The sequence below is a fragment of the Barbus barbus genome (assembly GCF_936440315.1).
Source record: "Barbus barbus genome assembly, chromosome: 42".
NCBI classification, from domain to species: Eukaryota; Metazoa; Chordata; class Actinopteri; order Cypriniformes; family Cyprinidae; genus Barbus; species Barbus barbus.
In genome coordinates this window covers 2,744,838-2,769,768 of record NC_136720.1, presented here as the reverse complement: position 1 = coordinate 2,769,768, position 24,931 = coordinate 2,744,838, and the positions used below count along the sequence as shown (strand labels likewise).

General features: G+C 39.6%; 1 protein-coding gene across 2 annotated transcripts; it reads left to right on the top strand.

Moving 5' to 3' along the window:
* The first annotated feature begins 364 nt into the window (after window positions 1–364).
* Window positions 365–24,858, top strand: LOC306861619 (uncharacterized protein). 2 transcript variants are annotated; one of them, XM_079403999.1, is made up of 2 exons: window positions 365–1,008; window positions 16,650–19,359. In XM_079403999.1, exons 1-2 carry the CDS (start codon window positions 579–581, stop codon window positions 17,888–17,890), a joined length of 1,671 nt encoding a protein of 556 aa, XP_079260125.1. In that variant the 5' UTR covers window positions 365–578; the 3' UTR covers window positions 17,891–19,359. The 2 variants fall into 2 exon arrangements, with proteins under 2 accessions (XP_079260125.1, XP_079260124.1); XM_079403998.1 differs by lacking the exon at window positions 16,650–19,359 and adding an exon at window positions 22,284–24,858 and having other exon boundaries at window positions 379–1,008.
* The last annotated feature ends 73 nt before the right edge of the window (window positions 24,859–24,931 follow it).

Genomic DNA, 24,931 nt, shown 5'->3' with positions numbered 1-24,931 from the left:
AATTTTAAATAACTACATTAACTGCAATAAGAGTAACATTTTACAGTTCGTCATGTACATAAACTGACAATGATCATGAAACTTTTAAAAACAAAGAGCACCAGTTTTTTTGTTTATTATTATTATGGCAATTAAGACACAACTATCCTTTCCATATTTACAGTCTGCAACGTTGTGTCATTTTCATTTAAATATCTGAGTAATAATTCGCTCGTTTTTCTCTAATCCTGACACACTAAGATCAAATATCGTGAGTTTCTCATTTTCATTTATGTGCAGATCAGCTTTAAATAATTCCCTCCTCTCGCCGCTTCTCTCCAGTCCAGCGGGGGGCGCTAAAACACACACGACACCATTAAACCTCGGAGGAAGAAGATCAGTTTCACCGCGCTTTCTGTTGTTTTGTTCTGATGCAGCCTTAAAACAAACTGCTAGAAAGGTAGTTTCTGTTAATAGAGAAATACAGTTTTTGAATCAGGTCAGTAAATCTTTGTAATATTCTGATCCTCCGAGTCGTGACTAAGTGTTGAAGCAAGAATATCCGGAGGAGTATCATCTGAAACAGATCTGCTGAGAAGATGGTGTTTGTTAAAGAAGAGAGAGAGGAGAACAAGATTGAACCAGAACCCAAACACGAGGAACCAGAAACATGGAGAATAAAACACGAGGAACCAGAAACTTTGAAAATAAAACACGAGGAACCAGAAACATGGAGAATAAAACACGAGGAACCAGAAACCTGGAGAATAAAACACGAGGAACCAGAAACTTTGAAAATAAAACACGAGGAACAAGAACCTTTGAAAATAAAACACGAGGAACAAGAACCTTTGAAAATAAAACACGAGGAACAAGAACCTTTGAAAATAAAACACGAGGAACCAGAAACTTTGGAAATAAAACACGAGGAACCAGAAACCTGCAGACTAAAACACGAGGAACCAGAAACCTGCAGACTAAAACACGAGGAACCAGAAACCTGCAGACTAAAACACGAGGAACAAGGAGGTTGGTGTTTATTCTTAATTCATCTTTAATGGCTGTTTGTGGTACTTAAGCTAAAGGTTTAGACTCAAGATCCTGTTTCTACTAGAAATGCATTCGACACTGAGGAATACTCTTTGACTTTATTTTTGCTGAACTCCGAGCTTTTTACGTTAGTAGAAGACTCATTTTAAGTAAAGTCGCTATAGGACTGTGGTTATTTTCAATTCAACCATTATTTGCTTGTTCAGTACCCTAATAGCACACATACGTCGAGCCGATGTACAATCTCATCAGTACGATGACGCTCATGGAGCGTCTGCTAATCGGGAATACGTCGCTCCGACATCGGCCTCAGCTGTAAATACTGGCTGCTCTGCGTGGACGCGGTTCACCGGCGTTTAGCTCATGGTTAAGGATAAACCACAACATCTGCTTTATAATAAAACAATACACACCACTCTCAAGAACAGCTGCAACTTTATTAATATTTTTATTTTAATCCATATTACATGTACAAATACATTTACCAGATGCTCTGATCAAAAGTGGATAATTCATGATTATTTGTAGTCTTTTGAAAATTAACCACAATTTTACTACAGCATTTGCAATAAAACCATAGTAAAAAACAAAATCAATCAGTTTTACTACAATCACCATGGTTTAATTATGACTGCTGCAGTAAAACCATAGTAACTATAAAAATAACCATTACTACAGCAATTGCAGTAAAACCATAGTTACAACATTTACCATGATTTCAAAAACTACGGTTACTAAGTCATGGTTACCACAGTTTTACTGAAGTATTACTATAGTAGAATATAGCATCAAAACCATGGTTTGGAAAAAAAAAACACATAGTTACTACAATCATGCTTGGTACAGTTTTACTATAGTAAAACATGGTTAAATGACGTAAAAGTATAACACTTTTCACAATACTTAACGTTTCAAAGTAGGTTTGCAGAAGATGCGCCTTTCAAGGTTACAATTTAAAAACATCCTTTAATCAGCCAGAAGTGACTGATACTCGTGGGAAGACCATCTTCTGGCAACAAAATAATGTCCATATGACAGCAGTTCATAAAACAAGACAAGTGTTAGATTACATAAACACTAGGGCTGGGTATTGTGACCAATTCTGCGATTCGATTCTTTTTATGGTTTCGATTCGATTTCGATTAGCTATCAATATTTCATTTAAAATGTTAGTTTTGCAGACATGGGATCCATATTTTGATATAAATCCTGGTAACTGAAACTCTCCTACTTTAATAAGAGTTTGAAAACCCTTGTTCTCAATGATATTGTAGGGGCGTAAATCCTTGCAAATCAGCATGGCAATGGCCTCTGTTATTTTTTTAGCGCGAGGTGAATCTGACTGTAGTTTGCAAGCAAACGCAACATCTAGCCGTTGCTGCCCAGAATCAGAAAAACCAAACAGCTTGTCAGCGTGTCGTCTGGACAGGTGGTTTCGTAGGTTTGTTGTGTTGTTGCAGAATCTTAGCTCTTGCGGGCACAACTTGCAAACGACGGTAGTTTTGTCATGCTCATCTTTACCGTCACTGCCTTTGAACATGAAATACTTCCATACCTCAGACTTTAATTTCGCCGGGGCTGGCTTCAATTGGCTGCCGTGACCTTCCGCCATGATGATCCTCTGTTTTTTTTTTTTTGTTTTTTTTTTTTTAGTGGAGCAATTCGAAAGATGGTGACACCTTCAGGACGAGAGGTGAATATTCATATCCTCTTACGTGAAGCACGCGCATTAAGAATCGATTCAGGGATTTCCCGAATCGATATCGTTGCGTTAAACTGAAGATCGATTAATAAACACTAAATAAAAACCAGAGGTGTACGTGGTGCGTTGATAATACTGTGGTGTAGTCTGTGGATGTCCAGCATTTGAACAGTTTTGCTGCTTTGGTCACGTCGTTGTTTTAGAGTGATGTGAATGTGCATAGTGACCCGTGTATTGCCGATTACTTTTACTGACTATGATGTAGGGAAATTAACCCACACTAATCTAGCCTACTGTTGAAATTGTTGATCAGCCGTCATTGATGTTAAGAGCCTATGTGCGGCATAATGTGCATTATATGCATATGGCTGTGTTAGCTGTAACAGAGATGTGTAAGATGTGTACATGTAGTTTACAGTTGCTTACTGAAACCCCACGGTACGCCACTGTCTGACAGTCAGTTCACTCCAACTCTGCAGGGTGCAGCAGGCCATCACCACTGAAGAATCAACAAAACAAGCAATCTGTGACTGAGTCAACAATATTTAGTTTGCAGATCCAGGTTTATTAGAAGGAAACAAGCTAGAGCAGAGGTAAAATGCAAATAAAAGAAAGAATAATATATAACAATTATAATAACATATGAACAATTCCATGCAAATGTCAACCTTACCATGAAAAAAATGAAGTTTTTACCAAAAGAACAAAACCCTCTTTGAGTTGTGCGTTTAGGTCTGTATTTTACTGCATTAACGTGCTTTAATAGAAATTTGAAGGAAATCGCTATGTTTATCCACCACATATGAGGGGTGCACCTAGGGCTGGGCGATAAAACGATAACGATATGTATCGCGATAGACACGTGAACGATATCAATAAAAAATGTGTTCGATAAAACGTTCAATATTTTTTATTCTTCGTCGGAAGAAATCAAAGGTTGCGAAGCAAGTTTGGTTGCATTAACAAAGGCACTCGCTCTCTGGTAACCTAGCAACGTAGGGAGTGACACGCTAACAGCCAATCATGTAACAGTATCATGTTTGGTTGCACCATATCGTTGTCTCGTGTCTAAGTGCGCACGCGCGGCTGAGAGCGCACGTCTGCAGCCAGACCTGGCTGGTCTGCTGGATTCCTCTTCATAAGCAGAAAATGAGTGCCGCAGCGAGCGAGGAAATTGTAAATAAAAGAGAAAGTCAGCTCGCCAGTATGGCAGTTTTTTGGATATTATAAGTCTGACCGTAGTCAGACCAAATGTCGTCTGCAAATTATGCAAGACCGTCGTCCCCGCCAAAACTGGTAATACCACGAACTTGATGTACCACCTTAAAAAAAAATCAATAATTATCGATATCGACCGATATGAAACACTGATATCGTGATACAGTTTTCAGCCATATCGCCCAGCCCTAGGTGCACCTATAGTAAAAATACATTTTCATTCGACTGTATTTCATGTTTTGAAATGAGATATCAAAGACTGTCCATTTTTAAATTTATGTCAACAGTAAGTATTTTGTAGAAAGATGGAGGCCTGTCTGAAAAGTAAATACACTCACTTGGTCTAAACGGCGATGATTTTTGGATTTATAAGGGCTAGATTTATGACGTCAGGACGCTTCAGCGCTGTGTCACGTCCGTAACGTTTTAAAGATTAAGTTTATTTCATAGAGTAATTAATGCAATTAAATTTAAACTTTCTGTACAAAGCCAACTTATGGCCATGCTAATTATGATCAACAGCTGATCTCCATTAATTGCTCTTATCAACCATAATAATGCGTTACGGACGCTTCATAATAAATCATATGCATACTGGCACGCATGTTTACCACGTTGCTGATGACTGAAAGCCTGTGTATGGCTATACTGCTGTGATCTGTTTCAGGCTTCCCATATCATAACATTTTAGAAACTAATTCATTGTAATATCTCAGAAATTGCATATTTAACGAGAACATCGCAGAGATTTAGACTGCTTTGCTGTTTGGGTCAGAAATGCACAGGCGGACTGAAGGAAAAATCGCCAAAACTATTTTAAATGTCATATAATGTTCATTTGTTAATATTATCTTATTTAAACTTATGTGTTTCAAACAAACTTGTCACTATCTGCGTTGCATTCATGCAGAGAGCAAGATTTTGCGTGTTCGGCTCGCGCATGCTGAGTGCGACGCACGCTCAAGAGATGTGGGCTACATCATTCTTATTTGTCTAAATATTTTATACTATATTAATACTCAAGCTTCAGTCCACTCCTTGTGAAGCTCTCCCAAGTGTTTGAATGGGCTTTTCTTGACAGTATTCTCAAGCTTGCGGTGTGTCTTTCATTATCTGTAAGCTCTAATCATCAAAATTAAAACAAAAAAAACTTTTTATTTGTTTTACATTAAATTGAATGAATCTAAAATATATGAAAGTTTCACTTTTTGAAATAAGTTACAAGAAAAAATGAACTTTCACCATATTCTAATTTTCTGAGATGCACCTGTAGCCTATATTATCTTAAGGTCGAAGTCTTCAGTAATGAAATGCACCGTAACACTGTTACTACTTGAATAATTTCCATGTGCCATTTTGAAGTAGCCTACTTTCAAACATTTCCACATGTACCGTGCCATGTTTTCACAACAAAACCTGGCCAATTGCTACTCAAAACTAACACAATCGTGTTTTGAGGGGTGTCCAATGGTAAAAATCAAATTCCGGGGGGTAAAATACACATTTTTTGAAGGGGTTCCCCTGGTAAGATTTGCATTTCAGGGGCTAAATATCACATTTTTGGAGGAAACCCGTGGACTTGGCAGCACTGTAGCGTGCCAACTCAATGCTTCCTCTGAAGACTGCTTAGATGTAGGGCTGGGTATCGAGTTCGATACTTTGTAGGCACCGACCGAATTGCCTCGATACTACCGAGTATCGAAAAACGTCTTGTCGTTCGGTACCAAATTTCGATACCTAAGGGGTTAATCTCATCACCGTCAGTGAGCCAATAATCCTGCAGCACTAGGTGTGTTTGACTAGAAGCGGCGCTGATAGATCAGTGTTTGACATCCGCGAGAGCGATTCGAAAGCGCACGGAGCAGTCTGCTCTCTATATCGCGCGGTTTGTTTATTATACACAGACTGAAGCTCGCGTGACGCTCACGGTGATTTCAGCGTCTGCCGCCTAACTAAATGAGGACATAAACACATGAACAACAGCTCCAGACCTGCTCTGAGAGTCACTTCATGAGAATTTTACCGTTTGATTTGATTAAAACTAGCGTCATATCATATACACACAGAACTGTAAAGGTATTCCAGACAACCCGTCAAAATAAAAGTTTGGTTTAACTTGGAAGACTGCGGCAGAAATATATTAATATTGTTCAGCAGACAGCACTGCTACTATTAAAATTAAAACTTTTTTTTTTTTTTAGTAATGATCACACAACAGTTATTCCATGTTTTAATTTTAATAGCAACCCCCCTTTGTTTGCCAAAATAAATAAACTTTGATTTTCAATAATTTAAAGAGAAATTAAATTAATGTTTATGTCTTCATTTGAAAACCAGATACAGAACACAGAATTTCTGAGGAAAAATAAAACCTTTCATAAGGCTATTTTAAGAATAAATTTAAATAAACTAAGTTGTTATTATGCATTCAAATAATTAGACATACTACACCAGAATTTAATAACAATAAAATATATGGTGAAAGAAAATAAAACACCCACTTATGAAAGTGGATGAAGATTTTAAATTTCTTGAAGTCTTTAACAACCTAGAAATGATGATTCTGTCTGAGCTTTGTGTTTTAAAATGAACACGCACTAATGTAAACGTAGCCTAACAGATGTGTAAACTGAAAACTATTTGAACTTTATTAAAATTATTTATTTATTTATTGTGTTGGATATATTTAGTTCCTTTGTGCAGTGGCTCAGGAGATGAGGCTTTGAGTCTGTATAAATATCAACATAAAAAAATAGTTTTTTGAGATAATGTAATCTTATTAAAACTGATTTCATAAAACTGGTATCGAAAAAAGTATCGTTCAGGAACCGGTATCGAACTCAAGGTATCGATATCGAAAATTTTGAACGATACCCAGCCCTACTTAGATGTGTTCGACATGAAGCAGTGCTGCTTAGATCGATCGTTGTATGTCAGAGTACCTACAGAGAGCTATGAGAGAGCCGACGTCTCCTTATGCTTTCTCTTGCCGTACTTTGCCATATATCGATTGATCTTCAAGTCGTAAATGCAATTAATCGATCAGCCTTAATTACCATCACCTATCTCTCAAATGGACCATTGACACTCTACCTACAATCTCAATCCTTTCATGTGATGGGAGTAGATTGAAATATAACGGTATAATTAACACTTTTCATGGTGGATGTAAGTAACAAAAAATAAATGTTTTTTGTAAAATAATTTTAGCTTCTGAATTGAACACTCTATGTAAGAACATTATAAAATAATAATAATAAATGCAGGTCATGACCCCTTTAAATTATTTATTTTGAAGTGCTGATACCTGCAGATTCCCTGTAGACCGCAGTAACATCATGCGCATTTGTATTACGTTCAACCTATAGATGTGTAGTGTTTCTTTACGAAGTGACATCGCCATCTGGCCTGTCAGCATAATGCAGTGTTTTTAGTTGTTTTCATCCAGGGTACCCCCAGGATCCTCCAAATGAAATTCAAGGCTTTTTAAGACCTTTTTAATGCCATTTCAAATGAAATTCAATGCCAACTTCGTACCCATTCCGACAGAAGTATGAGGGGAAAATGTCAAATCTGTATACATTTCGAACCCTAGAAAATAATTATGTACAAGTAGGCTACTTGAATTAAATAAAACATTTTATTTAAATTATCAGTTATATTTAATACATACGCAACAGCGTATCACACATTTGATTTGTAATAAACAAATAAATTTGAACTTGGTGTTGAACACTACAGCCTTCGCAGCTCTTGGTTGCAATATAATTAATTCCTGTGAAGCAAAGCAGTATTTTCAGTCACATGATCCTTTAGAAATCGTTCTAGTATGCTGATTTTTAATCAATGCTGGAAACAGTTGTACTGCTTTTTTTATTTTTATACTGTATTTTTGGGACCTGTGATATTTATTAAAAATAAAAAGTTAAAAAGAACAGTGTTTAGTCAAAATAGAGATGTTGTGTTACAATATAAACTCTTCAAAATTTGGGGGTCAGAAATTTTTCTTTCTTTTTTAAAGGTACTTTAAAAAAGGTTTAAAGAAAGTTAAACTTTATTCAGCAAGGATGTGTTAAATGGATAAAATTGATAGTAAAGACTTCTATTGTTAGAAAATTTCTATTTTGAATAAATGCTGTTCTTTTAAACTTTTTATTAATCAAAGAATCAAAGAAAAAAGAAACACCGGTTCCATATAAATATGAAGCAGCACAAGTTTCAACACTGATAATAAATCAGCATATTATTATGATTTCTGAAGGATCATGGGACACTGAAGACTGGAGGAATGATGCTGAAAATTCAGCTGTGATCACAGGAATAAATGCTATTTTAAAGTATAGGTATTAAAATAGGAAACCAATATTAGAAATTGCAATAATATTTCACTATATCACAGTTTTATCTGTATTTTTGAAATGAATACAGCTTTGATGAGCAAGAGACTCAAAGTCAAACACCTGATAAATAATTGACCTTGTTTTTGGGTCTAATATAGGCCTAACATAATATATTATCAAAACAAACTATTTAAACTGATAGAATAGAATACAAACTGAAGCAAAACTTAAGCTGAGATCTGTAAGTTAAATATAAAAAAAGTGAACATGAATTCTTCTATAGCTGTCTAAACATGGTTATGAAGTACAGTTTGTACAATACTCTTGTGTGTGACTGAACATGTTTCAGTTTTGTTACCCATCCTCCATTATTTCCAGCACTTAATCAAGCCAGTCTTCTTTAATACATGAGGATGTTTTATTTCACGTCATTGTGTTTGTGTAGTCTCTCGTGTTGACCGCACCGCAACCATTGAAGTATTCAGTTTCTACAGCGACTCATTTGGTGCACATCGTGCTCTTTCTGTGAAACCGGTTCTAACTCTGTCGTGACATCAGCTCTATAGCGGTTTGCCTGAGCCTTGGTATTCTTTCCCTTTTACTGGCGGCATTCAATCAAACACGCGGCCGCGGTGGAAGAAGAGCGCGGTCGCGCGCGCGCTCAGCTTAGAGAGAACATTGCGTGGGAGCCCTGTATTTAAGGTAGCCTGTCGGGCAGGGCAGTGATACATTTTGGTAGCCCGACTGGAAAACGCAATAGCCCCGGTACGTCGGGCTAGCGATTTTGCGAGCCCTGCATAGTAACGGGTGCGCACGCTTTCGCAGCTTTCTGCTATGACGTGGAGCGTGAGGTGCACTCAAAGTTACGCTGCATGAATTTATAATTAGCCTACATTAGTACCAGTTAATTTTGTTACGGTATGAACTTAATCCTAGGAGAGGAAAAAAAAAAGACCTTTGTAACGAAATCCAAGACTTTGTATACCAAATTCAAGGCTATTAAGGCCTTAATTTGACATTATCAAATTTAAGACTTTTTCAATGCTTTTAAGACCCCGCGGGTACCCTGTCATCTGTGTGAACAGGGACAGTTTTGACATCTGTACACGATAGGGCTGAACTGATTAGTCTACAACATCGACACTAACAAATTGTTGACAAGTATTTTTGTTGTTGAGTATTTGTCACAGGCACCTTGCGCATCAAAGTGACGTGCGACTGTTTGCAAACGCTGACCCCTTGGCGCAATATGAAGAAACGGAGAAGTTGTGGCACATAAACTGTCTGGAGCTCTGTGCTGTACACCTAGCACTCGAGTGCTTTCTCCCAGACATTCTTCACGTTCTCATCAGGATGGACAGCATGACAGTTGTAGCAGTTATGAATCACCAAGGCGGTGTGAACTCGCGACCACTGCTGCAGCTGGCGAGAGACCACCTCCTCTCTATCCGGGCAGTACATGTCCCCGGCCGCCTGAACTACGGTGCGGATTTACTGTCGAGGGGCGCGGTAATCCACGGGGAGTGGAGATTACACCTTCTGACAGTCAAAATGATTTGGAGTGTATTCGGCAGGGCGGAGGTGGATCTCTGCATCAGTGGAGAACACTCACTGCCTGCTGTTTTATTCACTGACACACTCTACCCTGGGAGTGGATGCACTAGCTCACAGCTGGCCGAAAGTACGCAAGTACTTTAACAAAACGGATTCCTTTTCCTCTTTTTTTTCAAGTTGGTGCGTATTGCGGGGTGAAAACCCAATCAACTGCCCAATACCAATAATTCTTGCCGTCCTCCAAGAGCCATTTGATAGTGGTTGTATGCCATCCACATTGAAAGTGTATGTGGCTGCTATAACAGCCTTTCACACGCACGTCGAAAATCGCCCGATCGGCAGAAATGAACTGATCATATCCACACATAGTCCTCAGAACACAACCCCACAAACGCAAGATAATTCTGCAAGCAGCTTGCAATTCCTGGTTTTCAAACAGAGATGGCAACAAAGAGGCAAAACTTACGGACTGCAGCTTTAATAACAAATGGCAAGCAGAGTGGGATATACTTCTGACATTGATGAAAGTGAAAAAAAAATAAAATAAATTTATCCCTCGCTCGATTCTGACATTTAACAAATGCAAAAAATGTTAATATTTATTGATATAAAACAGAAAAAGTTTACTCTGATTTACTGTTTGACGGTAAAGAGAGTTTTTTTTCTTTTTTTTCTGAAGTGTATGTAAATATCTGGTTTCAACTGTATATACATTGAATAAACTCCATGAAATTAGTCCCAATGTTGAAAAAAAAAAAAAAAAAAATCCAACCGATGGGACCAGATTGTTTATACCTGCTGTAGAATTGGTCATTCCAGGATGACACACAAGTTTTTAATACTAGGGATTCCTCCAACACGTTCTTTTTTTTTTCCTGAATGCCTTTATTCATTAACCCTCTGTTCGCCGGCGATTCCAACTTGGTTTTTTTAAGATAAGTGCAAAAGACACTAAAAATACTCTGTTGATTTTGGTCACACAAATAAGTGTTATAAATCAATCGAAACTGTGAAGTGTCTACTTTTTTTTGAGTACACTCACGATTACAACAAAACTTTGTGGTTTTGGGGAAAAAAGAAAACCAACAGGATGCGCTCTCTGTCTTCTCCATCTCCGCGATATGTTTATAGTAACGCGTCACTAAAATGAAGTGTAACTCAGTGAATACTCAACACACAGACATGAGAGTTATCTCTATAGAACACCTGAAGTGTCCGCTTTCAAATGAAGTGCTATCGAAAACAAATGTTCTGTGATAAAGTAATCCGTATGAAACCGACACGATGTTCAGTCTGTCCAGTCTACCTCATCATTTCTAATGAGATCCCACCCCCTCGTGTTCACATGTTAATCACCACGTGATCCGCACGCGCTTGGCGACGCCCAACATAAACCAACAGTCACGACACTCCAGTGTTTCCCCTACAATGTATTAAGCAGCGGCGCAGCGCCGCTGAAAAATCTTCACATGATCAGTAATATCACGACATTCACGTCATTCACTTACATACCTAAAAACACAAACATGGCAACCGGCGGCGCTGCTAATGCGATGGCTCTGAATCCACTTGTGGACAAGAAAGGAGGAAAGAGCCACAAATGGAAATTATTTTTGATTAGGCTAATGTCACGTTGCCATAAGGGGCCGTTCACATTCACGTTCATAAGCAAATATTTCAAATGTGGGCGCGCGGAAAGCGACGCGGCACTCTCGTTTTGCGCTCCTCTGTTCATGGTTGCATAGCAACGACAGACGCCACGGGAGAGCGAGCAAGCGCTTGTGGAAAGGAGAAAGCGAACTGCGAAATTGGTACCGAAAACCGTGAATTTTCACTGGTATTGAAAATACCATTCATTTTTGAGATGGGTGAAATCCTGTGGCATACCAATCCCAGTGTGAACTGTGAGCGTGACTTTTCCACACTGAATAGGGTGATTTTAATCAGATCCATTATTCATTCATTAAGACATATCGATGTGATTTCTGTATACCTACAGCTCCAGGCACCCTGAAATCTCTTCATGCAGATACCTGGTACATACCTTTTTTCACAAAAAAATAACCCAACAGCCGATCAATAAAAACTCACCTGATATGTCACCCTACATGATATGAATCTTCTATGAAAAGCCCAGAAAAATTAAGTGCTCACAGATTGGGTATGGCCCTTGCCATTAGGATAAAATTTTCAATAAATTGTAAATAATCTTTTTCTGGGTTGTGCCGTTTCATTTTTCCACTATCTATTTCTACCTTACAGCTGAAAATTAACACAAAAGAAAAACATGAATAATCCTGTCCTAATCTTGTTTGTGACCAGTTCAAGGTACGTGCTGCAATAATCATGCCTTCTGTTGATGGTATCTCAAGTTTGTATGTCTCAAAATGTGCATTTCTATCCACAAAACTTGCCAGAAGTCATTGTTTAAGGGGTTATTAAAAAAAAAAAAATCTTCCGGGGGTGCATGCCCTCGGACCCCCCGCGAGCGGCTTGGTAACAACCTCCGGCATGTAACAGCACCGCTGCTGGAAAAATTTATAGGGGAAACACTGCACTCTGTTCATCCGGGTACTGTTTGTTTCTGGAAGAAGACGCGCTGAGTAAAGGCTGGATTTACCTCAGAATAACAGCAACAGTTCATCCAGAAGACGATCAATCTGATGAGTAAGTAATGCTTGTTTTTTGCATTAGTTAGCGTGTTATTGTGACAAACTTGAACGCGTTTAGTTGGGGTTTTCCCAAACGGCAACATGATGAATGCTAGCATCTAAGAATGTTTAGAAGAATGTTTAATGTTCACAAATAGATTTAATAGCGTGCTAAACAATAACAATTCGTTTCTCAGATAGTAAATGTCTTTTTTGTGTATGATAGTACAAAGCATACATGAGTCTATGCTCACAAATGTTTTAATTTTTTTTTTTTTTTGGTATTTTGTATTTTTTTGGATCAGGTACCTGAACCACAGATGAATCCTGATGACTTTCTTCAAGATGTTTTCCTCTGAGATCGCTGCACCAACATCAGATGTTCAACTACACTGATATTCTATGGTAAAACAAGATCCTTGACTACTGATTGTTTTTTTTTTCCTTCTTGAATCCATGGAAATAAGTAAATGTCAGGTACTTGTTTCACTTGTTGAACAGAATCTGTTGCAGGAATGACTCAAAGTCTGTTCACATCTCTGTGGTTAGATCAGTGTGCACAATAATGTGTCTTTGACCTTCATTATGTATGTTTTGATTATACTGTGTTGTAAATAAAATACAAATAATTTAAAAACCCCATTTTTTTCAGTCTCCTCACACTCTCTTACCTGCCTCAGTCACAGTCACACTGATGGGCCATTAGCAGCTTTAGGGGAGGGCCCTTTGTCTCAGTGTCACGGTTGGTGGTTGTAGTAAAGGCGCCCACAACGACGAATAACAAAAAGGTACATTTATTAGCATCAACACACTATACACCATTGCTAACTTAAGATCCGACCAGGATGGGGACAAAACTGAATGCTTATAAAGAAACAGGAAACAAAGGAGCAAACTAGATAATTAATCAAACACAGGTGACAGGGCTAAATGATAATGACTAATTAACTAAATCAGAACAGGAACTACCAAATAAGGTCAAAACAGAACTGAAAGGAAAACCGACATGTGACAGATATCGCCCCCCTCCCGGTAGGTGCGTCCCACACCGTAACAGTAACATCGGGGAGGGGGGCGGGCACCCTGGAGGCTGGCGTAGGACCAGGACAGGGAGGAGACCAGGGAAGCCTCCAGGGCGGATCAGGGGCCTTGGGAGGCCATGGCAGGACTGGAGACTCGGGAGGCCAAAGCGGAACTGGAGATTCGGGAGGCCATGGCAGGACTGGAGATTCGGGAGGCCATGGCGGAACTGGAGATTCGGGAGGCCATGGCGGGTCTGGAGATTCGGGACGCCATGGCGGGTCAGGGAGCTTGGACGGCCATGGTGGATCGGGGAGCTTGGAAGGCCATGGCGGATCGGGGAGCTTGGAAGGCCATGGCGGATCGGGGTCCTTGGACTGCCATGGCAGGTTTATTTTTTTGAGAGCCCCAGGTGGATCAGGGGGCTCCGTGGCCTTGGCCTGGCCACACAGGCAGAGACTATATGCCCCCCCCCCAAAAAAAATTGTTTTTGGGAATGTTCCCCTCTAGGGGTCTCACTGGAGGAGCAGGCTCATGGGGAAGTTCTGGAGGAGCGGGCTCTGTGGGACGCTCAGGAGGAGGGGGCGCTCCAGAGAAGCGGGCGCTCTTGCAGCTCGGACGCGTGAGGGTCGGGAACGGCACTCCTGGCCGTGGTCAGAGAACTGGATTCTCGGGATTCGGGATCGGCACTCCTGGCCGTGGCTTGAGAACTAGATACTCAGGGGCGCTCTGAAAGCGCGGATTCTTGAGGGTGCTCTTGCAGCGCGGTGCTGGGCGGAACCAGCGGAGACTAAGGAGAGCTGGACGGGACCAGCGGAGACGAAGGTGGGCTGGACGGGACCAGCGGGAACTAAGGTGGGCTGGACGGGACCCTCTTGCGAGGTGCAGGAATTGGTGGGCACTGACGAGGAGCTGGCACTGGAGGGCGCTTACGTGGAGTAGGCACTGGAAGGCACTGGCAAGAAGCAGACACTGGAGAGAGTACGGGAGCCGAGAGCTCCGGGGGAAGAGCCTCATCCAATAGCCCCCTGTTCTGTGTCAGTGGAATCCTCCTATGCGTGGGCGGCGGAATCATCACCGTCGCATACGGTGCAACGTTCATCGCCGGTTGCGGCGGTTTCCTCCTCACCACGGGCGGAACATTCTTCTCCTTGGACGGCGGCATCCACTTCGCCACGGGCGGAACAAATCCCTCCTTGGCTGTGGGTTTGGGCGAATGGCGACCCGTTTTCCCCAAAACTGCAGACCTGGATAAGCCACGACAGGCAGCCCAACATCCCACGCACAACGGGCAGGGGCGAGCCACGAATGGCGGCGTGAACCCCCGCAAACGACGGGAACAAGCTCAATCATTACGAGTGGTAGTAGGTCGGATCTTCTGTCACGGTTGGTGGTTGTAGTAAAGGCGCCCACAACGACGAACAAAAAGGTACATTTATTAGCATCAACACACTATACACCATTGCTAACTTAAGTTCCGTCCAGGATGGGGACAAAACTGAATGCTTATAAAGAAACAGGAAACAAAGGAGCAAACTAGATAATCAAACACAGGTGACAGGACTAAATGATAATGACTAATTAACTAAATCAGAACAGGAACTACCAAATAAGGTCAAAACAGAATTGGTCACATAATATTGTAGCACAGTTTGTGCTGAATACAAAAAAAATACATGTTGGTCAATAGTATGATTTAAGAAGCTGAAATAAGCACAAATATCAGGGCATGTCAACACATCTCAAGACCTCAGACCCCAGAGGGTTTTAAGCATGATTTATTGGATTGTGCTGGTCTCGACTTATTGGTCATTTTTTATTTATTCAGTTAACTCTTTTGAAGAGTTTTAACAGAGTTAAGCCAAATAGTTATTTTTAAATAAATTTAAAAAATATGAAATAATTCAGTCATATTTCTCGTCGTGAAAATAGCCACAGAATGGCGTTAAACACAATGGTGGTGGATAAAGCGCTATATAAATGCATCATTCATTCATTCACTCACAATCAAACAACTTGTAAAGTCTACAAGCGTGGACAAAAATACCACTGCACAGTTAAAGTAAATCCATTATGGCTGAAATAAATTTAATGCTGCAGTCAATCATTTTCATCAACCATTTTGATCATCATAACTCAATAAGATATACAGTAGATTATCTTGTGAATAAAATAGTTTATCCAAAAATAAAATGTCTTATCACCAGGGATGCATCAGTCCGATACTCTATCGGTATCGGCTCCGATTCTGGCGGATCGAGTATTGGTCAGACGAAACCAATCCAAATCCGATATTGTGCATCTACTATTGTGTTATTGTTAAGCCCCACGAAAGGCAAAAAAACGTTATGAAGCACCCTAAAGTTTTCCTTATTCTTTTATTCTTTATTTTAAAAGGGACAATTCACATTAACTAATATAAGTGAAGAAGTCTACTATGTAAATGTGCCAGATTTAGCCATTCAGGCTAATTTTCATCTGCAGTCCCTGGCAGGTTGATGGTAAAAACCAAAGTACACAGAAAACATGTATTCTGGCAAACATAGTCACAAACCAAAGAGAAAAAATTTAATTAAACAAATACACACACAAAACAAGAAACCACTACTTCAAATTATGAAGACATGTTTGATTCTCCAATAACCACCCTTTTATCGATTCGGAGAAAGAAGCAAGAGATCTAATATTTCTTATTTCTATGGGTATAGTATTCCTTTTATGTACTGCTCTAAAAAAATGCTGACTGCCCAAAAGCACTTCTGGACGTTCAACTCGGTTTTGTTTCTTTATTTTTCTCTGCTACACTTTTCTTTAACAGAAATAATGTCAAACGCATTTTGACAAGACTAATAAAACAGCTAATAGGCTATTTTTGTACAACCTACACTTTTTTTCTCTCTCTGGGACACTTTTTCCAATTGTGTTGTAAATGTTAAACAAATTGTATCCTGACAATAATAAAATGTAGGCTAAGAAATACGATTTTTGTACAACATTTTATTTTCTCTGTGACCCCCCCCCAATCATTTGAATAATTGTTAGATTAATCAATGATCAAAATAATAATTTGTTGCAGCCTTAGTAACGTTTTCCTTTTCCCAAATCTACCAATTGGTTCTTCTTTATTCCTTTTAGGCCTGATGAAAGTGAAAGAAGGACAAGATCTGAATGAAGTGGAGGAGGAACATCAGTGTCAGAAAGATCATGATGTCAAGGGAGAAAAATCAGTGAGCTGCAGCATTCAAATAACAGACGCCAAAAGGCCTTTCAGCTGCTCTCAGTGTGGAAAGAGTTTTACAAAGAAAAGCCAACTTAAGGATCATTTGGTAACTCACTCTTCAGAAAATCCTTTCAGCTGCTCTCAGTGTGGAAAGAGTTTCAAACGTAAAGCAAACCTTAAGAATCATATGTTAATTCATGCTGGAATAAAGCCTTTTACCTGCTCTCAGTGTGGAAAGAGTTTTACACAGAAAGGGCAACTTAAGGAACATTTGCATATTCACTCTTCAGAAAATCCTTTCAGCTGCTCTCAGTGTGGAAAGAGTTTCACACGTAAAGCAGCCCTTGAGGATCACATGTTAATTCATGCTGGAATAAAGCCTTTTTCCTGCTCTCAGTGTGGAAAGAGTTTTACAAGGAAAAGCCAACTTACGGGTCATTTAAATACTCACTCTCCAGAAAACCCTTTCAGCTGCTCTCAATGTGGAAACACTTTCAAACGTAAAGATAACCTTAAGAATCACATGTTAATTCATGCTGGAATAAAGCCTTTTACCTGCTCTGAGTGTGGAAAGAGTTTTACAGAGAAAAGTCAACTTAAGGAACATTTGCATATTCACTCTTCAGAAAACCCTTTCAGTTGCTTTCAATGTGGAAAGTCTTTGGCACGTAAAGCAAGCCTTGAGAATCACATGTTAATTCATGCTGGAATAAAGCCTTTTTCCTGCTCTCAGTGTGGAAAGAGTTTTACAAAGAAAAGTCAACTTAAGGATCATTTGGTAACTCACTCTTCAGAAAAGCCTTTCAGCTGCTCTCAGTGTGGAAACACTTTCACTCGTAAAGGATACCTGAAGAATCACATGTTAATTCATGCTGGGATAAAGCCTTTCAGCTGCTCTCAGTGTGGAAACACTTTCACACATAAAGGAAGCCTTAAGAATCACATGTTAATTCATGCTGGAATAAAGGCATTTTCCTGCTCTGATTGTGGAAAGAGTTTTACAAAGAAAAGTCAACTTAAGGATCATTTGGTAACTCACTCTTCAGAAAGGCCTTTCAGCTGCTCTCAGTGTGGAAACACTTTCACTCGTAAAGCAAACCTTAAGAAGCACATGTTAATTCATGCTGGGATAAAGCCTGTTTCCTGCTCCGAGTGAGGGAAGTTTTACACAGAAAGAAAACCTTAATGATCATTTGGTAACACACTCTTCAGAAAATCTTTCACACATAAAGGATACATTGAAACTCGCATGTTAATTCATAGTGAGGTAAAGCTTTTCAGCTGATCTCAGTGTGGATGGAGTTTACATTTACATTTATTAATTTAGTAGAAGCTTTCATCCAGTTCATCTCAAAGAGGCAAACAGACACAGTGCTTGTAATACCAAGTTTCAGGCATTGTTCAAATAAGTACGAGCTAGACAGGGAAAGATTAAAGGAAAGAGAAAAAGTTTCTTTCTCTTTTCTTTTTTTTTTTTTCAAATAGTGACAAAAGATGCATTCACACTACAAGCGACGCAGTGACAAAGCAACACAATTCTATTCATTTCAATGGAGAGCCATCCATTTCTGGTGACACAAGTGACCAGGATGGCAACAGGATGTAGGTGTGTCCAGTGCCTACAATGGAGGAAATGTTAGTAGAGCTATGACAACAATACTCCTGCATTTATGATGTTTCCTAAAGGGACTACTGCAACAGAATGAACCTCAAGTTGACTTTTCCTGGTAAAACTCATTTTTTAACGCAAGTTCTCATTAGGTTGTGGTTAATTGATGTGAAATACTGAGATTTTTTTGCTCTTCTCTCTCTCTTCCTTACTTTCCTTCATTCTGTATATGTTTTGCTTAATTTAGTTGTATGTTAGCTATAGTCCCATGTATTAAATTCCTTATATTCACAATTGATTGTCTCTGTGTCCTGCTCACGATTCGAAGTCACTGAATGCTGCTGCTTGCTACATGCTAAACTACTGCTAGTACTGTATAAGTAGGAAAGCTATTGTTCCTTGGCCAGGAAAGCAATCTTTCCTAGAATTGATAAATAATTATATTGTCTGCTCGGTGGACGGACAGATCAAATAATCGTAATATCGATTCTGCTACAGTTAATTCTAAGATCTAATCTAAATAGTTATTAATTATAACCAGTTTAAATTAATTATAAATATTCCCCTTTTGAGCTAATTTGCTCCAGCAGGTTTAATGAAATGTTGCTCACCTCACATTATCAGTCCATCATTAGATTAGATTAGATTCAACTTTATTGTCATTGCACATGTAAGGTACAGGGCAACGAAATGCAGTTAGCATCTAACCAGAAGTGCAATAAGCAGAGGTACAGGATATACAGTGTCTACAATAGTTACATATGTACAGAATATACAGATAAGGCAGTAGTACTATGGACATAATTTACAAATTTTTAAATACTATCAGTATGATATACAGATGGGTGATATGAACATACTATACAGATGGGTTGTGCAGTAAATGTATGTACACTATGAGCAAAAACTATGAATATAATTACAAATGGATATGAATAAGCTATACATTAAGATATATAAATACTAGTGCAATGAACATTGAAAGTGCATAGAAATAAAAATTTCCAGTGCATAGTACTCAGTGTGTGGATGTTTTTTTGTTTTTGTTTTTTAACCGATTTTAATGATGGGGAGGGGTGAAGAGTTTGTAGTGGTGTGTGAGGGGGGTATCATTGGGCAGAGTTTAGTAGGGAAAAAGCTGTTCCTGAGTCTGCTTGTCCTTGATCGGAGGCTCCTGAAGCGCCTCCCAGAGGGCAGTAATTTAAACAGTCTATGGTCAGGGTGAGAGGAGTCCTTAAGAATGCCGCGAGCTCGACGTAAACAGCGTTTTCTCTGGACGTCCTCAATGGCAGGAAGTGGTGTCCCTGTGATGCGTTGGGCGGTTTTCACCACCCTCTGTAGTGCCTTGCGGTCAGCAGCTGAGCAGTTCCCATACCAGACTGTGATGCAGTTGGTCAGGATGCTTTCAATTGCACACCGGTAGAAGTTCCGCTGGATGATTGGAGACAGGTGGTTCTTCTTCAGTGTCCTAAGGAAGAAGAGGCGTTGGTGAGCCTTCTTGACTAGGCTGGATGTGTTGGTGGTCCAGGTCAGGTCCTCCGAGATGTGGGTTCCCAGGAACTTGAAGCTGGAGACACGTTCAACAACCATCCCGTTAATGTGGATGGGGTCATGCGTTCCACTTTTCTTCTTCCTGAAGTCCACAATAAGTTCCTTTGTCTTGCTGGTGTTGAGGAGCAGGTTATTGTCAGCGCACCATGCAGCCAGGTGCTGTACCTCCTCCCTGTAGGCAGTCTCATCGTTGTCTCTGATGAGGCCAATCACTGTGGTGTCGTCAGCAAACTTGATGATGGAGTTGGATCCATGCACAGGCCTGCAGTCATGGGTGTAGAGGGAGTAGAGGAATGGGCTCAGCACACAGCCCTGTGGTACGCCGGTGTTGAGTGTGATGGTGGTGGAGCAGGTGTGGCCTGACCTAACATGCTGAGGTCTGTTGGTCAGAAAGTCCATAATCCAGCTACAGAGGGAGGTGTTAACACCCAAGTCTCCAAGTTTAGTGATCAGCTTGGAGGGAATGACGGTGTTGAATGCTGAGCTGAAATCAACAAACAAAATCCGTGCATAAGTGTTGTTATTATCCAGGTGTGTGAGTACCGAGTGCAGTACTGTGCATACTGCATCCTCAGTGCTCCTATTGCTACGGTAGGCAAATTGGTGCGGGTCCAGTGTGGGTGGGAGGCAGTTCTTGAGGTGTGCCAGGACCAGTCGCTCAAAGCACTTCATTACAATGGGTGTGAGTGCTTAATCCATGAGTTATCATGCACTGATAACTCATGGATTAAGAAGAATGATGACAGCTGGTTCAACATCCTTCCTGTTGTGTGTCCATCACTTCATTATTTGCGTTCAAAGGAAACTCAGCTCAGGAGAGGATTCAGAAGCTGTTGTGAAGTCATTCATGGACACGAAAACAGCGTTTTCAAATTTATCCACCCTGGGACCCAGTTTCAAAAATGATCGGTTTCACTCTTCGAAAACGTCGGTTTCGTGTGGACGAAACGCCTATACGGTAAAAAATGTATGCGTATACAGAGAAACCCGTCTTCGTGTGGACGGGGCCTTAGACATTTAGGAGATGCTTTTTTCCAAAGCGACTTACAAATGAGAACAATGTTAGCAATCAAAATCAACAAAAGAGCAGTGATACGCAAGTGCTATAACACGTCTCAGTTAGCTTAATGCAGTACATGTAGCAAGGACTTTTTAAGTTATATAATAAGTAAAAAGAAAACAGTGTTACGTTCCACGGTTATTGTTATAATACTGTTAAATTCTGTGTGCATTCTGTCTACATTTGAAATAATGAACTTGAGCGCGCAAAAGTGACTCTCAGCATGTGTTGTGCTCATTACATCATCATCAGCGAACATGTCTTTGCCGGTCTGGAAGTTTTTCTCGGTGGCAGAGGAGGACAATGCCATTGCTATTTCCAACGCGTGTTCAGCAAGGATTCCGAAAGGAGGAAAAAAGGCATCAAGTAGGTTTGTGACAGTGAGGAAATGTTCCCATTGGTTAATCGACGTGTGTCAACACCTTACCGGTATCACCTCGGTGGATGGGGGGTCGTTTGAGTCTTCCCTCTTTTCCTCGCTTTCCTTCGGTTTTAAATAGCTTGTAAGCTCTGTGCGCGTTTTATTTTCACTTTCAAATTAGTGGCAATTCGGCGTCAAGCAGTTGTTTGTTTTTAGTTTGCTTGAGTTTTCTCACTTTCCTTTGCTTAAATAGCTTGTAAAAGCACCGTGCGTATTTTACTTTCACTTTTGGCAATTCGACATCAATTGCTTGAATTCAATTCAAGAAACAACAAAATACAACATAGAACATATAGATAACTTGTATTAACAAAACAAATATAAATACACCATGCTATATGCTTAATATAAAATAACTTATAACTTACAAATTTTAAATATGGTAGGCCTATACAAAAAATCAGTAAAGACTGAGGAACAAATAATTATAAAACGTAGAACGTTTATTAGTGAGATGGAAAGTTTTGAGGCACGGACTGCATACACCTTGATGTAAAATAATGGGAAAAATATCACTTGAATTCTGTAAAATTCTTTAACAGAAATAATGTTAAACGCATTTTGACAAGAGTAATAAAACAGCTAATAGGCTATTTTTGTACAACCTACACTTTTTTTTTTCTCTCTCTGGGACACTTTTTCCAATTGTGTTTTAAATGTTAAACAAATTGTATCCTGACAATAATAAAAAGTAGGCTAAGAAGTACGATTTTTGTACAACATTTTATTTTCTCTGTGCCCCCCCCCCCCCCAATCATTTTATTTTCTCTGTGAACCCCCCCCCCCCCCCCCCCCCCAATCATTTGAATAATTGTTAGATTAATCAATGATCAAAATAATAATGTGTTGCCTTAGTAATGTTTTCCTTTTCCCAAATCTACCAATTGGTTCTTCTTTATTCCTTATAGGCCTGATGAAAGTGAAAGAAGGACAAGATCTGAATGAAGTGGAGGAGGAACATCAGTGTCAGAAAGATCATGATGTCAAGGGAGAAAAATCAGTGAGCTGCAGCATTCAAATAACAGACGCCAAAAGGCCTTTCAGCTGCTCTCAGTGTGGAAACACTTACAGACAGAAAAAAAGCCTTATAAAACACATGAGAATTCATACTGGGATAAAGCCTTTCAGCTGCTCTCAGTGCGGAAACACTTTCACATGTAACGAAAACCTTAAGAATCACATGTTAATTCATGCTGGAATAAAGCCTTTTTCCTGCTCTCAGTGTGGAAGGAGTTTTACACAGAAAGGGCAACTTAAGGATCATTTGCATATTCACTCTTCAGAAAATCCTTTCAGCTGCTCTCAGTGTGGAAAGTCTTTCACACGTAAAGCAAGCCTTGAGGATCACATGTTAATTCATGCTGGAATAAAGCCTTTTTCCTGCTCTGAGTGTGGAAAGAGTTTTACAAAGAAAAGTCAACTTAAGGATCATTTGCATATTCACTCTCCAGAAAACCCTTTCAGCTGCTCTCAGTGTGGAAAGAGCTTCGCATGTAAAGCAGTCCTTGAGAATCACATGTTAATTCATGCTGGAATAAAGCCTTTCAGCTGCTCAGGATGTGAGAAGTCATTCACAAATAAAACAACCCTTGAGAATCACATGTTAATCCATACTGGAATAAAGCCTTTTTCCTGCTCTGATTGTGGAAAGAGTTTTATACAGAAAAGGCAACTTAAGGATCATTTGGTAACTCACTCTTCAGAAAAGCCTTTCAGCTGCTCTCAGTGTGGAAAGTCTTTCATTCGTAAAGCAGACCTTAAAACTCACATGTTAATTCATGCTGAAATAAAGCCTTTTACCTGCTCTCAGTGTGGAAAGAGTTTTACACAGAAAGGGACACTTAAGGATCATTTGCATATTCACTCTCCAGAAAACCCTTACAGCTGCTCTCAGTGTGGAAACACTTTCACTCGTAAAGCAAGCCTTAAGAAGCACATGTTAATAATTCATGCAGGAATAAAGCCTTTTTCCTGCTCTCAGTGTGGAAAGAGTTTTACAAAGAAAAGTCAACTTGAGGTGCATTTGGTAACTCACTCTTCAGAAAACCCTTTCAGCTGCTCTCAGTGTGGAAAGTCTTTCGCACGTGAAGGAAACCTTAAGAAGCACATGTTAATTCATGGTGGAATAAAGCCTGTTTCCTGCTCTGAGTGAGGGAAGTTTTACACAGAAAGAACACCTTAATGATCATTTGGTAACACACTCTTCAGAAAATCTTTCACACTGTAATTGGATTTGGTTATGATAGTATGACATTTTCTAATCAATCCCCAGCAGCTAATCAAACAAGACGACCAGAAAAATTTATTTTGATTACTGGGATGAGAGTTGCTGAAATCGCGTTTGGTCTCGTACTGTATCGCGTATCTTTTCAGTGTGTGCACTTGCTTGGCCATTTGTAGTTGATAAACAGGAAAGTGGGTCCAGCTGAATTGAAATGACGATTTGTTGGATTGGTATAAAAAAGGTTATTATACCGCGGCAGTCGTCGTGTGAAGCCCTCTTAGTGTGAAGACCAAAGAGTGTAAAGACCATCGACTCTACCGTGCGACTCCACCGGGCAGGGACACCGGCAAGGGATAGTAGTATCTCTTTTTATTTAGTTTTTTCATTTATATGTTTATTATTGAAATGTTGTTATATGCATGTGTCAATTTTATTTCATTTCTTTATTTTCTTAAATATGTGGGTAGATAGTATTTATAGAGTTGTAACTTTTTAGTTTTAGATACTTTTTCTTATTTGTAAGTCGCTTTGGACAAAAGCGTCTGCTAAATGACAAAAGTAAGTAAGTAAAAAAACAGAAATTGATTTTCACGATCTTTTAGACCAGGGGCTGCGATGTTACCAGAGTAAGGAGGACAAGAAGAGACAGAAAGAGGAACGACGCAAGAGGGCCAAAAACAGAGCTGGAAGATCAAAAGATCTGTGTTAAGTTAAAAGAGATTCTGAAGTTGATGAGAAAACGAGCACGAATATGATATTAATAGTTATTAATAAAGTGTATATGAAGTTCGTTTTGCAAAGAGATGGTTGTTGTCAAGGAAATGCATTTTGCACTTGTTAGGTTACATTTGCAGAATGGAGCTTCTTTTTCAAGATAAAGTCATGAGGTGTTATTCATGTTTGCTATATGTGAAGTGTATGGTTTTGGCACCTACATTCGGAATGTTTTGCTATCTAGAAAAATGGGGAAGTTATTTTGTATTTGAACTGTTAACCCTGCCATGGATGATATCTGAGTGAAAGGTCACGGTCTCTGCCAGCTTGAGGAACTGAAACCAACCCAGACAGGGGGAGACAGGCGACACATGCAAAAGGAATGCAGGTGTATGGAGGACTATAAAAAGCTGAAGGCAGAGATGGACGAGGCCAGCAAGTTGCGTGGTGAAGACATCTCGTTTGTTATTTTTGTTATTTGCTTATGAGTTACTGTAATTTTTGAATAAAACGAAGCCATTGTACTGGCGATTCGTTAAACTTTTAAATCAGTCTCTGAGCAATTAATTCTTAACTAGTTATCAGAACCTAAATAAATCCTTAACATCGAGTTTCAAG